General features: G+C 47.9%; 1 protein-coding gene across 3 annotated transcripts; it reads right to left on the bottom strand.

The window, feature by feature from the left end:
* Nucleotides 1-6,433: 6,433 nt before the first annotated feature.
* Nucleotides 6,434-15,602, bottom strand: WRAP53 (WD repeat containing antisense to TP53). Of its 3 annotated transcripts, none has more exons than XM_077261638.1 (12): nucleotides 15,464-15,602; nucleotides 14,553-14,992; nucleotides 13,663-14,459; nucleotides 13,177-13,275; nucleotides 12,936-13,044; nucleotides 12,773-12,861; nucleotides 9,506-9,596; nucleotides 7,975-8,107; nucleotides 7,667-7,875; nucleotides 7,137-7,240; nucleotides 6,920-7,054; nucleotides 6,434-6,744 (listed from the first exon to the last, which is right to left on the bottom strand). In XM_077261638.1, the coding sequence occupies exons 2-12, from the start codon at nucleotides 14,979-14,981 to the stop codon at nucleotides 6,579-6,581; spliced, it is 2,361 nt and encodes a 786-aa protein (XP_077117753.1). In that variant the 5' UTR covers nucleotides 14,982-14,992; nucleotides 15,464-15,602; the 3' UTR covers nucleotides 6,434-6,578. The 3 variants fall into 3 exon arrangements, with proteins under 3 accessions (XP_077117753.1, XP_077117755.1, XP_077117752.1); XM_077261640.1 differs by having other exon boundaries at nucleotides 15,202-15,541; XM_077261637.1 differs by having other exon boundaries at nucleotides 14,553-15,541.
* Nucleotides 15,603-16,339: the final 737 nt, after the last annotated feature.

Raw genomic sequence — 16,339 nt, 5'->3', positions numbered from 1 at the left:
TCTTGTACATAGGGGGCAGTATTATAGTAGTTATATTCTTGTACATAGTAGTATTATAGTAGTTATATTCTTGTACATAGGAGGCAGTATTATAGCAGTTATATTCTTGTACATAGGAGCAGTATTATAGTAGTTATATTCTTGTACATAGTAGTATTATAGTAGTTATATTCTTGTACATAGGTGGCAGTATTATAGTAGTTATATTCTTGTACATAGGGGCAGTATTATAGTAGCTATATTCTTGTACATAGGGGACAGTATTATAGTAGTTATATTCTTGTACATGGGGCAGTATTATAGTAGTTATATTCTTGTACATAGTAGTATTATAGTAGTTATATTCTTGTACATAGGAGGCAGTATTATAGCAGTTATATTCTTGTACATAGGTGGCAGTATTATAGTAGTTATATTCTTGTACATAGGGGCAGTATTATAGTAGTTATATTCTTGTACATAGAGGACAGTATTATAGTAGTTATAGTCTTGTACATAGGGGGCAGTATTATAGTAGTTATATTCTTGTACATAGTAGTATTATAGTAGTTATATTCTTTTTTTTTGCTGTTAGACTAGGACTGGCAAGCGTGAGGACCCGTGACGTGGGTTGCCAGCTTATGTATTGTGGCCATAATATTAACTAATACCTTACATTTTTCGATATGTTCTTTTGCACTTTTTTTACTTTTTGAGGTGCAGTTGGGCCCTGATGGCTTTGTAAGTTGTGGCCTCTGTTCACACAGGACGCATTACAGTTAGCACTGGTCAGCCCGCCACATGGCGTTACTAATAGGCTAGGATCCAGTTGCTGTGCATACTCTGTGTGAACATTGCTGCAGATTATTTATTTGCACTGGTGTGCCCAGCGGCCAATCCCTGATTGTAGGCTGGCTGTCTCATTTGGTATTACCACACCTGTGTAGTCGCCATCTTTACTTGGGGCCCACTGCACCATGAGAGTGCATTTGATTTGAGGCCTAGACAGGTAAGCACCTTTGCCTGTTTTTCTGTGGTGTTTTTTCTATAGTAGTATTATAGTAGTTATATTCTTGTACATAGGGGCAGTATTATAGCAGTTATATTCTTGTACATAGGAGCAGTATTATAGTAGTTATATTCTTGTACATAGGGGCAGTATTATAGTAGTTATATTCTTGTATATAGGAGGCAGTATTATAGTAGTTATATTCTTGTACATAGGGGCAGTATTATAGTAGTTATATTCTTGTACATAGGAGCAGTAATATAGTAGTTATATTCTTGTACATAGGGGCAGTATTATAGTAGTTATATTCTTGTACATGGGGGCAGTATTATAGTAGTTATATTCTTGTACATAGGGGCAGTATTATAGTAGTTATATTCTTGTACATAGGAGCAGTATTATAGTAGTTATATTCTTGTACATAGGAGCAGTATTATAGTAGTTGTATTCTTGTACATAGTAGTATTATAGTAGTTATATTCTTGTACATAGGAGCAGTATTATAGTAGTTATATTCTTGTACATAGGAGCAGTATTATAGTAGTTGTATTCTTGTACATAGTAGTATTATAGTAGTTATATTCTTGTACATAGGAGCAGTAATATAGTAGTTATATTCTTGTACATAGGGGCAGTATTATAGTAGTTATATTCTTGTACATGGGGGCAGTATTATAGTAGTTATATTCTTGTACATAGGGGCAGTATTATAGTAGTTATATTCTTGTACATAGGAGCAGTATTATAGTAGTTATATTCTTGTACATAGGAGCAGTATTATAGTAGTTGTATTCTTGTACATAGTAGTATTATAGTAGTTATATTCTTGTACATAGGAGCAGTATTATAGTAGTTATATTCTTGTACATAGGAGCAGTATTATAGTAGTTGTATTCTTGTACATAGTAGTATTATAGTAGTTATATTCTTGTACATAGGAGTAGTACTATAGTAGTTATATTCTTGTACATAGGGGGCAGTATTATAGTTATATTGTTGTACATAGTGGGCAGTATTATAGTTATATTGTTGTACATAGTGGGCAGTATTATAGTAGTTATATTCTTTTACATAGGGGACAGTATTATAGTAGTTATATTCTTGTACATAGGAGCAGTATTATAGTAGTTATATTCTTGTACATAGGAGCAGTAATATAGTATATTCTTGTACATAGGAGTAGTACTATAGTAGTTATATTCTTGTACATAGGGGGCAGTATTATAGTTATATTGTTGTACATAGTGGGCAGTATTATAGTAGTTATATTCTTTTACATAGGGGACAGTATTATAGTAGTTATATTCTTGTACATAGGAGCAGTATTATAGTAGTTATATTCTTTTACATAGGAGCAGTATTATAGTAGTTATATTCTTGTACATAGGAGCAGTATTATAGTAGTTATATTCTTTTACATAGGAGCAGTATTATAGTAGTTATATTCTTGTAAGTAAGAGCAGTATTATAGTAGTTATATTGCTGTACATAGGAGCAGTAGTATAGTAGTTATATTCTTGTACATAGGGGCAGTATTATAGTAGTTATATTCTTGTACATAGGAGTAGTATTATAGTAGTTATATTTTTGTACATAGGAGCAGTATTATAGTAGTTATATTCTTGTATACAGGGGCAGTATTATAGTAGATATATTTTTGTACATAGGAGCAGTATTATAGTAGTTCTATTCTTGTATATAGGGGCAGTATTATAGTAGTTATATTCTTGTACATAGGAGCAGTATTATAGTAGTTATATTCTTGTACATAGGGGCAGTATTATAGTAGTTATATTCTTGTACATAGGGGCAGTATTATAGCAGTTATATTCTTGTATACAGGGGCAGTATTATAGTAGTTATATTCCTGTGCATAGGGGCAGTATTATAGTGGTTATATTCTTGTACAGAGGAGCAGTATTATAGTAGATATATTCTTGTACATAGGGGACAGTATTATAGTATATTCTTGCACATAGGGCAAGTATTATAATAGTTATTCTCAAACAAGTCACAACTACAAGTATCAGCCCCACAAGTCCATGCTGTGATGTTGCTCTACTTTTTCAGATACATTGAGCAGAAGTTGCAGTTGTATGTGAGTTGCAATAAAGTTTATGGCAAGTGAGTCATCTATAATTTTTGACTGGTTAAAAAAAAATAATCTGTGTATTTCTCCGGAATAAGAAATCAAATTGCAGATATCAATGTGTCATCTTATTCAGCTCACTGTAACCTGCCGCCCATGTAGTTGGTTTAGGAGGTATGATCCTACTGACTGATTCCCTTAAAGGGCACCACGTACAGAAAAATAACTCAGTGAAGTTAGAAAAATAGAAAGAAAATTGCCTTACCTATCCCTCAGTTCAGAGGTTTGGTAACGGTGTCCCAATATGTTTGTCGCTATAGTGCATGTAACATGGGTGGAAAATTATTTAGACATGAGAGTCCTCAGTGGCTGATACCTTTTAATGGCTAACTGAAAAGATGGTAACAAATTGCAGCTTTCGAGACTACACAGGTCTCTTCATCAGGCAAAGACAAACAAATTCTGAAGAATCACATTTATATACAACGCAGCACAGAGAGAAAGAAGGCGATAAGACAAGTGATGTGAAGCAGAATTATCATGTGAGAGGGATAACCATAAATATTGGAACAGTTTATAGATAAGGAGCGAACGTTTTATGGTCCTCTGAATGGGGTCTGGTTCTGTTGTGATGACCCCTCATAGTCTGAGGAGCAAATTCCTTAATTGATGTAAAAAGACATAAATCCATGCGACACATTCATTCCTGCACTTAGAGTGTCTAAGGTCGTCATCAGTTTATATTCCCAGACTCTTCTGTGTTTCTGCGAATTGAAGTTACTTTTTAGTACAAGTAATTTCATGTCCATGGTGCTATGATCAGACGTACAGAAATGTATTGCCACAGGTATTTCCATTCTTTTTTCTCTTATTGTATGGCGATGAGAGTTCATCCTTGATCTCAGTTTCTGCCCCGTCTCCCCCACATACAGACCCCCAGTTGGACATTTAGTACAAATAATTAGTTACACCACATTAGAAGTGACGCAGCTGAAAGTACCTGGGATCTTGTAGTCCTGATGTGAATTGGGGATCTTTATCTTGTCCGTGGTCATTATAAATGGACAGGTTTTACATTTTTTTCTGATTGCAGGGAAAGGTTCCTGTAGCTGTTGGAGAGGACAGGGAGCTTCTGACAATGATGCTTCTTAGATTTGGGGGCTGCCTAAAACACAGTAGTGGGGGGTCTGGAAAAATGGATGTAATCGGGCATCTTTTTGTAGTAAAGGTTGTAATTTCCATGCAGCTCCCCTTAGCACCTCCAGATTTGGATTGTAGGTGACTACTAGAGGTACCCGGTTATTGTCTTCTTTAGCTTTGTAATGTAGCAGGTGATTCCTTGATATTCTGATGGCTCTTGTGATCTGGTTTTCAATTGTTCTTGGATGGTAGCCCTGATTCAAAAAGGTCTTTCTGAGGCGACCAAGGTGTTCATCCCTATCCACTGGGTTGGAACATATACGATTGTATCTGATGGCTTGGCTGTAGACAATGGAGTTTTTTATGTGTTTTGATGGAAACTGTCCCATTTAATGTATGTTGGACGGTCGATTGGCTTCTGATACAGGGATGTCTCTATTTTATTGTTCTGCAGCTTAATGATGGTGTCCAAAAAGTTAATTTCAGTGCAGGAGTAGTTGGGTGTCAAGTTGATGGTGGGATGAAATTGATTAAACTGTTCATGGAACGTCTTTAGCTGTGGCTCAGACTCCGTCCAGATGATTAATATGTCATCAATGTAGCGGTAGTACGCCAGAGGCCTGGTGGGACATGAGGACAAAAAGTCGCTTTCAAGCTTGGCCATGAACAGATTTGCATACTGTGGGGCCATTTTACTTCCCATTGCTGTGCCAGTCTCCTGTAGATAGATCTTCTTGTCAAATTCAAAGTAATTGTGGGTGAGGATGAATTTTATAAGTTTTACCCCAGAATTTGCATCAGTCCCTGTGTTTTCCAGGAAGAATTTGCAGGCATTTAATCCATCCTGGTGTGGGATATTGGAGTACAAAGATTCCACATCCATGGTGGCCAGGATGGTTCCTTCTGGTAGAGGACCTATTGCTGATAGTTTATTCAATAGGTCAGTTGTGTCCTGAATGAAGCTGAGTGTATCCTTTACCAGTGGTTTAAGAACACCCTCTACCCATCCAGAAACCTGCTCAGTAAGGGTGCCCACACATGAGATAATTGGTCTTCCTGGGTTTCCAGATTTATGGATTTTGGGAAGCATGTAGAATGTCCCTGTTCTTGGACTTTCTGGTATCAGGTCATTGGCTCTTATGGATACGTCAGGCAGACAAGATACTAACTTGTTTAGTTCCTTGTACTAGTCCTGTGTAGGTTCCTGTAGTAGCGTGTGTCCATAAGTTGTCTGTTTGCTTCCCTCATATAGTCTGATGTGTTCATCATGACTACTGCACCTCCCTTGTCAGCAGGTTTGATGATGATTTCTTTGTTGGTTTTCAGAGACTGTATGGCCTTTCTCTCCCGGGCACTGATGTTGGACGCTTGTGTCCTGTTAGTGTCTATGATGGTGGATTTTATCAAATGTCTGAAGGAGTCTATATATTTATCCAAATGAGGGTTGCGTCCAGGTGGAGGTGTCCAGTCTGACCTCTTCTTCGTTGTTAGGATCCCTTTTCCTTCAGTCCAGGTGGGTTCTGAATCTTCTGTACCATTGAAATATTCCCTCAGACGCAGTCTCCTGAAATAATGTTCCATATCACTGCAGAGTTCAGTTTTATCCAGGGCCTTAGTAGGACAAAATGAGAGTCCTCTGGAAAGCACGGCCAGCTCCACTTTGTTGGGTTTATAATCTGAGAGATTAATGACACAGTTATTTGTGCCTGGAATGCAGAGGTTGTCCAAGTTGTCAGGTTTTGGCTTTCTTTTCTATCTGTATAGAGTCCTGAATTGAGGCGCAATCTGGGCAGTTTCTTTCCCTTGTTATGAATCAGAAGGGCCCCTAGTTTGTTGTAATTTTTGCTCTGTGTCTTCCTCAGAGTTTCGAATTGCCCTTGGACTTTACTCTCTATGCTGTAGCAGACATGCAGAAGGTGGTTCCTTAGTCTCTCAGAAGTCCTGTGACACAGGTTCTGTGCATAATGGGGATTGTAGGTGTGAACAATTGGGTTTGATCTCTATCTTTCCTGTAACATGGGTGTAAATTGTGGTGCTCGGCCTCATGCTGCCCCCTGGTGGTGAGGCTGGAGAATACACTGCTCCCGAGCTGTCAGTATGGAGACGGTTCTTGCGTTTTGCTCCGGTGATGTCTGATCCCACAATCCCCACCCTGATCCCACGATCCCCACCCTGATCCCACGATCCCCACCCTGATCCCATACAGCAACACGCAGCCGTTTTGGAGCCTTTATTGTGTTCAAAGTATAAACTATATACAGGGATATATATGTACAAAATATAAGTTACACAGCCGTCTATAGGGTTAATCTGCGGCCCCCCATGTGACAGCACGGCGCCATAGTCCCGCCTGGTGTCCATCTACTTGGCGTCACTGCTGCTGCCTCCGCACCACCACAGCTGCAGGGCGTTTTCTCCGGCGCTGCTGCTCTTCGCCTCCGGCGGGGACTCATCTCCGCTATCTTCAGACTCTGGGAACCTCCGCTGTCCGGATGAGGTCGCCAGGATGGGCAGAGATGGGTGAAGGCTGCGGGCAGGGACAGGAAAACGATCACTTATTGCAGCGGTTCACTGACAGCAAGCAGAGAGCTTACAAAAAAAATACAATGATCAATGCTGACCCCTACTGGCCAATATGGGATTACTGCTGTATGTGCCGAATTAAAGGGCCGGTACAGCGGCGGCGGCCTATGTGGTCTCACCTGATGCCGTTGACGCAGTCCTTCTGCGCCTGGAACTGCAGCGCCGGTAATAATACGCCGTCTTCGGGGGGCGTTATCATGTCCCACACAGAGACCACCCCCTGCGTGTCCCCACTGACCAGGTACCGGCCACAGCTGTGAGGAGGAGGAGGGGACATATTAATGACATGATCTAAGGCGACTGCGAACAAATAGCCAATGGGGCGGAGCCACTCACCTTTCCACGTCGAAGTACATCCTCTGGTTGGTGGTGACGTTGCGTCTCAGGGTGGTCAGCACCTTGCCGGGGTGACGGACGTCCCAGCACAAGATCTCGGGGTCCTGCAAGGGGCCGCTATTAATACCTGCCCAGTGTCATCACAGATGAATTTATGGGTACCGGCCATTTAAGCTAGATACGGATGCCATGTCTTTCTTAAAGGGCCAGTAACCCTAAAGCTTATAATAGTGCAGCAGCAGTATATGAGGAGTGGTATATATAGAGCGGGCCGGATATGGCTGATAACGGGGGGGGGGGGAAAAAGTCAGCTTCAGTAAAGACTGCAATGGCTGATAACATAGAGCAATAGCATGCAGGGCAAGTGCAGTCTATTGTCCCCTGTTATCAACCACTTCAGAATACAGGACAGGCGAATACGGTGATCCTCTGCCTAACGTAGCTGATAACAGGGAACAATAGATGACACATAAAGGGACACCAGAATTTGATGCAGATTTAAGTCACTAATCCGTCTAAGAAGAATTTACCTTTCTGCCTCCGGAGAACACGCAGCGGCCGTCGGCAGAGAAGAGCAGGTGGGTGACGCCGCCGAGGGGGCCGTGCAGGACGGCGAGCGTCACCCCCTCCTGGTAGGAGTAGAGGCCCACACTCCGGGAGTACGAGCCGCAGGCGTAGATGTCCTGAGCGGGGCTGAAGGCCACACAGGAGACGATCCCCGGCTGCCCCAGCTTCTTCTCTGCAGGAGCACAGAGACCAGGCATTATGCGGGCGGAGGCCATATTACCTGCGTACGGCCGCCATCACAGCCTCCACCCACGGGCCGAGAAACACTTACGGAAAGTGGGGCGACATTCACAGTCTCTGCCGGGACGGGACGTGTCAAACACCCGAACCATCTTATCAAACCCGCAAAACAGCCGAGACCCGTCAGGGGAGAAACACAAGGAGTGCGCGGCGGAGAGCTCATCCTGAGGAAGACGAGAGAGCGGACATTATACAGCCAAGAGCACAGGTATCACCCCGCGAGACCCAGGAGGAGCTACGAGTCTCCTCCCCCCATAGGGCAAGAGACATGAGGACCTATGAGTCTCCTCCCCCTGCAGGGCGAGAAACAGGAGGATCTACGAGTCTCCTCCCACCGCGGGGCAAGAGACAGGAGGAGCTACAAGTCTCCTCCCCCTGCAGGGCAAGAGACAGGAGGAGCTACGAGTCTCCTCCCCCCACAGGGCAAGAGACATGAGGACCTATGAGTCTCCTCCCCCTGCAGGGCGAGAAACAGGAGGATCTACGAGTCTCCTCCCACCGCGGGGCAAGAGACAGGAGGAAATACAAGTCTCCTCCCCCTGCAGGACAAGAGACAGGAGGAGCTACGAGTCTCCTCCCCCCACAGGGCAAGAGACATGAGGACCTATGAGTCTCCTCCCCCTGCAGGGCGAGAAACAGGAGGATCTACGAGTCTCCTCCCACCGCGGGGCAAGAGACAGGAGGAGCTACAAGTCTCCTCCCCCTGCAGGGCAAGAGACAGGAGGAGCTACGAGTCTCCTCCCCCGCGGGACAACAGACAGGAGGAGCTAGAAGTCTCCTTCCCCTGCAGAGCGACATACAGGAGCTACGAATCTCCCCCCACAGGGCGAGAGACAGGAGGAGCTACTAGTCTCCTCCCCCCCGCAGGGCGAGAGACAGGAAGAACTACGAGTCTCCTACCGCGACAGACAGGAGCTACAAGTCTCCTACCGCGAAGCGACAGACAGGAGGAGCTACAAGTCTCCTACCACGGGGCAAGAGACAGGAGGGGCTATGTGTCTCCTCCCCCTGCAGGACGAGCGACAGGAGCTACAAGTCTCCTCCCCCTGCTCATCAAGAGACAGAAGGAGCTACGAGTCTCCTCACCTCCGCAGGGTGAGAGACAGGAGGAGCTACAAGTCTCCTACCGCAGGGCGACAGACAGGAGGAGCTACGAGTCTCATCCTCCTGCAGGGCGAGAGACAGGAGGAGCTACGAGTCTCCTCACCTCCGCAGGGTGAGAGACAGGAGGAGCTACAAGTCTCCTACCGCAGGGCGACAGACAGGAGGAGCTACGAGTCTCATCCTCCTGCAGGGCGAGAGACAGGAGGAGCTACGAGTCTCCTCACCTCCGCAGGGTGAGAGACAGGAGGAGCTACAAGTCTCCTACCGCAGGGCGACAGACAGGAGGAGCTATGAGTCTCATCCTCCTGCAGGGTGACAGACAGGGGGAGCTACGAGTCTCATCCTCCTGCAGGGCGAGAGACAGGAGGAGCTACGAGTCTCCTTTCCTTACGGGGCGACAGACAGCAGGAGCTACGAGTCTCCTCCTCCTCCAGGGCAATGCAGTCGGTGGCACGTACCAGATGGTTGTAGGCCCGGTATGATGCCCTGAGGTCTCCGGTGAAGGCGTCCCACACATGGATGGGGTTGTCTCGGCTGCTGCTGGCGACACTGCGGAGATATTATAGTCAGTATACGAGACAGTACAGGGGATTGTACGCTGACACATTGTCACAAATCCCCAGCTGGAGTGCAGGACCAGCAGTCACTGACAGTAAGCAGAGATGGGGGTCCTGATATGGGGTCACATGGCCACTGACAGGAGCAGACAGGACTGCCCTCCGCAGGTTGCACATGAAGCATTAGGTAGCAGAGCGCCACCTCCAGGTCACTGCAGGTTTTATTGTGGCTGTTCGTTCCCATATCCAAGTCAATGGGTGAAAGAAGAAAAAAAAACAAAAAAAGCTTTTGTTCCTCCCATACAATCAATTCTTACTGAAGACATGGGGGACACAGGAGCGCGGGTACACACCACCACCAGGAGCGAGACCCTGCGTCCCGGTGGTCACCAGGAGCGAAGCCTCCCAGGTAAGGACCCTGAGAGAGATACCACAGAGCTGCTGGTATGGAGAGGCCTGTAAGAAGTCCAGGACCAGGTGAAGGTTTCGGGGCTCCACCAGCAGCTGGTATGGGCTGGACTGAAGGTCTTAAATCACAAGTGGATGGGTAAAGTGCATTGAAGGAGGATGGAAGAGACAGAAATCTGCTCCTCACTGGTATCAAGATTGAGGACAAAATCCAGTAAGGACTAAATGAAAGTATCATGGTAGTGGAGACTATGTTGTCGTCTGGATAATAGAGACAATGTATCCTGTACAACCGCACCGATAACCATAAGCAGATCGGCAAGGCCAGTCTGGGGCTATGGGAATAGCTGGATTGTCCTCCACCTTGGTCTACTTGAAGATGTGGGCCAGATGGGGGAAGAGGAGAGAGGAGATAAAGCAGAGAATTCTTCCCAAGCTGTGACTAGAGTTTGCAATATGAAGGCTCAAGGGTCCTGGTGCAGACAGGAAACATGTCAGGAGTCCTCCACCGATGACCGATCTGGCTGAAGATCTTCAGGAGACATCCTGGGACTAGAATCTATTGCCTGAGAAAATCCAGAGCCCATCTATCTCCTCCAGAGATATGGTCTGCAGAAATAGCTGCCTAGCAGAGTACCCCCTTCATGGTTGAGGAGCTTATTGTGCCCTTTTGGTGGTTCCAGTAAGCAATCACAATCAAGTTGTTGGTCTGGAATCTGGTTGACCCAGAAGAAGGGAAGACTAGAAGGAGAGAGCTAGAAAAATGGCTCTCCAGAAGGCTCATCTGGACTTCTGTCTCCTCCAGGATAGAGGTCCTGAGTGGTGTGGGAGAACATGGCCAACCAGTCAGAAATGGGGGAGGACTGACTTGCCCCAAAACAGGGCCGGGACAGTGAGCCACCAAAGGAAGACTTTGCAAACTTTTAGGGGACGGCGGATGAAACTTCAAGGAATCAACCAATTTGTTCCATCGAGACAGAATGGACCCAGAAGGTGAAGTGTATTAAATGGAGCATAAGGGACATCTATGCACACAAGACAATCCTGCGAAATTGGATGTAGAAAAGATACTCAGGATCAAATGGATAGATGATTGTCCCCCCAAAAAAAATGACTATGCCAAAACGAGTGATGAGAAACATTTCCAGGAAAATCCATGTGTCGTACAAAACGAGACAACTGCAGATGGTTGAGGATCCAACTGTAGAAAGTCCAAGCTAATACGAAGACCGGACAGACTCTCCTCTGAAGATGGGGCATTCACCAGGTGAACGTCTTGATTGGCGATGGCAGGTACCACACAGGGAAAGGCTCAAGTTGGGGGGAACCTTCATGCTAAGAAACATATAAAAGTTGGAGAGCTTGGTGTTCTTTGGCCAAGTGTCCCAGTAGGGTTTAGACTTCAATGACCGACCGCTGGAGTAAGAAGGGCAAGAGGTTTTCTTACCACTGTGGGAGAAACAATAGGGAAAAAACAGAAACTTTTTAAACGTTCTGGGGAAAGGGGCAACTTTTTCTGCCGCTAGCGTCCGAAAGTATCTTCTCCAGAAGACACAGAGTCTACTTCCAATTAATGTAAGCCAGGTGAGAGCTTCCCCGGATGCTGGTCCCCTGACCTGAGCCAAATGGAGAGGTGAGCAGTAACAAAATTAAGGGCCACCATGTAGAATAGGAGCACAGTGGTGGCCTTAGTCATGTGGCAGACCTGTAGGTCATCAAAGGACCACCATGGGGAAAAAAGGGAAAGAACGTCAAACCGCTTAGTTGATGGGTGCTTCCATTCTTTGAAAGTCATCAAAGTCCTTCTGGTTGAGAAAACTGACTATGTTAAAAGAAGAATACCAACTCTTGGGAAGGGGAGATGGATTCGTCTTTCACACAGAGAGTGGTGAGTTTCCCTTACTGCTTGGGTGAGGTCTTCAGGTCTACGTGGCTGAGGCCAGCTTATCCAGCCGTAAGAGTTTCTGCAGTGAGCGCAGACTGAATAAATTGCTGCTATGGTGGACCTCCCTAAGGGAGATTATCAAGCTGAGTACACTATGCCTTGAGCCTGAAGAAGCTTTAATGGAGAAAAAAAAAAGCAGAGGGGGCTACCTAGGAGAGAGAAGAGGGCCTAACTCAAGGGGACACTTACCAGAAACCTGTCGTATCTGTCGAGGGAGGCGGAGTGTCAAATGACCAGAACGCAGCAGGCGCTCAGAAGATGGTGGAGGAGAGATGTGGCAGCACGAGAGGTCACTCAGCCAAAAGTACCCGCAATTAGGAGACACGCCACCTTCCAACTAATGGTGGGGGGAAGGAGTGGCCCCCGGCCCATATAGTCAAGAGAATGTAGAAATGGAAGCCAGTAGGTTGCATAGATATTGGGTCACCTCAGGCACGGAGGTCGTCAGGAAGATCCTCACTGGAGGAAAAACTTATGATGGCAAGAACATGCAAGGTGCGGACAATCCAGAGCAAAGGAGGTGAAGAAGACGCAGAAGTAATGGGGAAAATAAGGAAGAGGAGATCACAGGAGAACTGTGGCCTCGCACTACCATGTGCACACCAGTTCCTCCCTACGGGAAAGACAGAACCTGCGGCACAGTGCGATACCCACTAGTGCCGAATCCACGCTGTGCCCCCAATGTACTCAGTGAGAACCGTTTTTTGTCCAGAATGAACTGCCTCGTAGTCATGGACCCCCCCCAGCATCCTCCAGATCTGGGACCCCCCAGTACAGGACTAGTCCGTCACACCTTCCCACATACTGACACTTACAAGCAGGAGGCCGGGTCACAAGAATTCATCAGAGGGAACCAGCAATAGTCGTAAATGGTGTCCCCCTCCGACATGCGGAGGACCGGGCCCTGGAGAGGAGAGAAATGTAAGTGTACAGGGCCACATTGGCAGGTGACGGTGCGCTCTGCCCCGGACGTCGTACCATCTCCGGCAGCAGGTCCCATTCTGCAGAGTACAGCTCCGGAGGCAGGTTATAAATCCGCAGGATGTTGTCATCGCTGTTGGTTAATAGACAGGATCCGTCTGGAGCCCTGGGGGAAGAACATAACAAAAGTTATGTAAAATATGATGTAAAAGGCAAAGTGTTCTCACGCCCCCCTCCCCCCCCTTGTGTCCTCAGATGAGCCCCCTCTCCCCCCTCATATCCTTAGAGGAGCACTCACCACTTGCAGCCTTTCAGGAAGTTCTCGGGGACAGCGCTGTACTCCGCCCACGCTCCTGTCAGCGCCCATGGAGGCTGCGAGAACTCATACTGCACCGGCCTGTAAGAGATGACCACGGGTAAGCAGGGGAGGGGCTATCGTGTAGGCAGAGGGCGGGGCCTAACAGCCTTATAGGGCACATACACCAAAAATCTAAACTATTAGGCCGGGATCACACATACGCGAGATACGTCCGAGTCTCGCAGGTGAAAACCCTCCTCTGGCACCGGCACTCCGGAGCGGAGCGTGCAGCTCCATGTATTGCTGTGCGGCTGCACGCTCCGCTCCGGAGTGCCGGCGCCAGAGCTGGGTTTTCACCTGCAAGACTCGGCCGTGTCTCGCGTATGTGTGATCCCGGACTAAGTCACTCAGCTTCCTCAGAAACAGGTGACGCAATCATGTGTCTAGGACAGCGGGGCGACAGCACTGGGCGGAGCCCCTCCATACCTGCCGACGTCCTCGGGGGTCTCAGGGGGGGGTGTGGCCCCATCTTCCTCCTCCCGGCACTCAGCACACACTGGCTCTGTCTGCTCCGGGCAGGACTTCTTGGATGGGGGCTCCTCGTCCTCCATATTGGCATCGGCCGGGTCACCGGAGCAATCCCCGCACTCCTCTTCACCTCTGGTCTGACAGTCCGGACTCTCCTCTGCGCTCCCTGCTCGCCCCTCGGTCACTGCTGTCTCGGCCTCCTCTCCTGCCTGCCGAGCCTCCCCCATGATAAGCTCCGGATTATTCTCTACGCTCGCCGCTCGGTCTTCAGTCGTTGCAGTCTCGGCCACCTTTTCTGCCCGCCCAGCCTCTCCCATGATAAGCTCCAGATTATCCTCCGTGCTTCCCACTCGGTCTTCAGTCGCCATCTTGGCCACCTTTTCTACCCGCCCAGCCGCCTCTCCTGCCCGCCCAGCCTCTCCCATAATAAGTTCTGGATTAACCTCGGCGCTCCAAGCTCGGTCTTCGGTTGTTGCAGTCTCGGCCACCTTTTCTGCCCATCTGGCCTCCTCTCCTGCCCGCCCAGCCTCCTCTCCCATAATAAGTTCTGAATTATCCTCTGCGCTCCCCGCTCGGTCTTCAGTCATTGCCGTCTCGGCCACCTTTCCTGCCCGCCCAGCCTCCTCTCCTGCCCACCCAGCCTCCTCTCCTGCCCGCCCAGCCTCTCCCATAATAAATTTTGTATTATCCTCCATGCTTCCCACTCGGTCTTCAGTCGTTGCCGTCTTGGCCACCTTTTCTGCCCATCTGGCCTCCTCTCCTGCCCGCCCAGCCTCCTCTCCCATAATAAGTTCTGAATTATCCTCTGCGCTCCCCGCTCGGTCTTCAGTCATTGCCGTCTCGGCCACCTTTCCTGCCCGCCCAGCCTCCTCTCCTGCCCACCCAGCCTCTCCCATAATAAGTTCTGGATTATCCTCTGCGCTCCCCGCTCGGTCTTCGGTCATTGCCGTCTCAGCCACCTTTCCTGCCCGCCCAGCCTCCTCTCCTGCCCGCCCAGCCTCCTCTCCTGCCCGTCCAGCCTCCTCTCCCATGATAAGCTCCGGATTATCTTCCGCGCTCCCCGCACGGTGCTCAGTCGTTGCCATCTTGGCCTCCTCTCCTGCCCGCCCAGTATCCTCTCCCATGATAAGCTCCGGATTATCCTCCGTGCTCCCCGCTCGGTCTTCAGTCGTTGCCGTCTCGGCCTCCTCTCCTGCCCGCCCGTCCTCCACCTCTGGGGCCTCCTCCACATTCGCCTCTGCCTGTCCCTCCATACTGACGGCTTCTCCCCCGTCCATGCTCACACGACCTGTCAGGAGTCACAAAGTTAATAGGAGACATCGGGACCCCGAAATGTAAGCCTTATTTGTGAACAGGCTTCTTGTCGCCCGTAGCAACCAATCAGAATGCAGCTTTCATTCTGGGGCTGATTTTTATAGGGTTAAGAATAATCCTCACAGTAATAACACACAGTGCAGCGAGGAGGGGAAGACACCGACCAACAGCTACAAAACCTACACAACTGGCACCAAAAGGGGCATCACAGTGGGCACCGAAGGGCGTTAATCAAAGGGTTAAATGACTTTGGGCGACAGACAGGATTCTTGGCCCCGCGCCTTTAGAATTTCCATCACTGCTCTTTTCAGGAGCTCTGCTTGCTGTCAGTGAACGCCCAGCACCGCGGTCACCGACCACTCTACATGACTGCTGTCTGCGGCCAGTGAACACAACCTGTCCCCAGAGGAGACACCTCACACTGCGGAGCTACGCGGTCACTTACCGGCACACGGTCCATGTGCAGCGCCAGGCTAGACAACACACCGGAGACAATTCCGCCCACCACACTCACTGACCAATCAGCGCGCAGGACACAGGAGGAGGCGAACAAGCGTCCAACAGCAAAGAGCCATGCTCAAACAACAGCGAATAAGCACCAAGGGGCGGAGTCTGCCACAGAGAGGTGCGGGAAAAGAGTTAACCAATCAGAAGGCTCAGTGGATTGACGTCATCATTACACCGGATGTTATGAATGTTGACCGGAAGTTGTTTAGCGGCCATGATTGTTTTGGGAAAGATACAGTGTGAGAAGAACTGAATATCTGCGGTAAATTATGTAGAGAAACAAACTAGGTACCCACAAGTAGGAAAGCAGATGCCATGGGTATCTAATCCTCTCCTGTGTGATACTGTCTGCTGAGCCGTGTATCTAATCCTATCTTGTGTGATACTGTCTGCTGAGCCGTGTATCTAATCCTATCTTGTGTGATACTGTCTGCTGAGCCGTGTATCTAATCCTCTCCTGTGTGATACTGTCTGCTGAGCCGTGTATCTAATCCTCTCCTCTGTGATACTAACTGCTGAGCCGTGTATCTAATCCTCTCCTGTGTGTTACTGACTGCTGAGCTGTGTATCTAATCCTCTCCTGTGTGATACTGTCTGCTGAGCTGTGTATCTAATCCTCTCCTGTGTGATACTGTCTGCTGAGCCGTGTATCTAATCCTCTCCTGTGTGATACTGACTGCTGAGCCGTGTATCTAATACTCTCCTGTGTGATACTGACTGCTGAGCTGTGTATCTAATCCTATCCTGTGTGATACTGACTGCTGAGCTGTGTATCTAATCCTATCCTGTGTGATACTGACTGCTGAGCCGTGTA

This window comes from Ranitomeya variabilis, chromosome 5 (genome assembly GCF_051348905.1).
Source record: "Ranitomeya variabilis isolate aRanVar5 chromosome 5, aRanVar5.hap1, whole genome shotgun sequence".
In the NCBI taxonomy this organism is placed as follows: Eukaryota; Metazoa; Chordata; class Amphibia; order Anura; family Dendrobatidae; genus Ranitomeya; species Ranitomeya variabilis.
This window is presented reverse-complemented; position numbering and strand designations above follow the sequence as displayed.

Bases quoted from the DNA above. Each gene is read 5' to 3' on its own strand.
- WRAP53 (XM_077261638.1), bottom strand. From the start codon at position 14,981: ATGGACGGGGGAGAAGCCGTCAGTATGGAGGGACAGGCAGAGGCGAAT. The intron at 7,876-7,974 runs GTAAGTGTTTCT...GTGCTCCTGCAG, and splicing joins TGAATGTCGCCCCACTTTCC to AGAAGAAGCTGGGGCAGCCG. The intron at 7,055-7,136 runs GTGAGTGGCTCC...TCCTCCTCACAG, and splicing joins ATGTACTTCGACGTGGAAAG to CTGTGGCCGGTACCTGGTCA.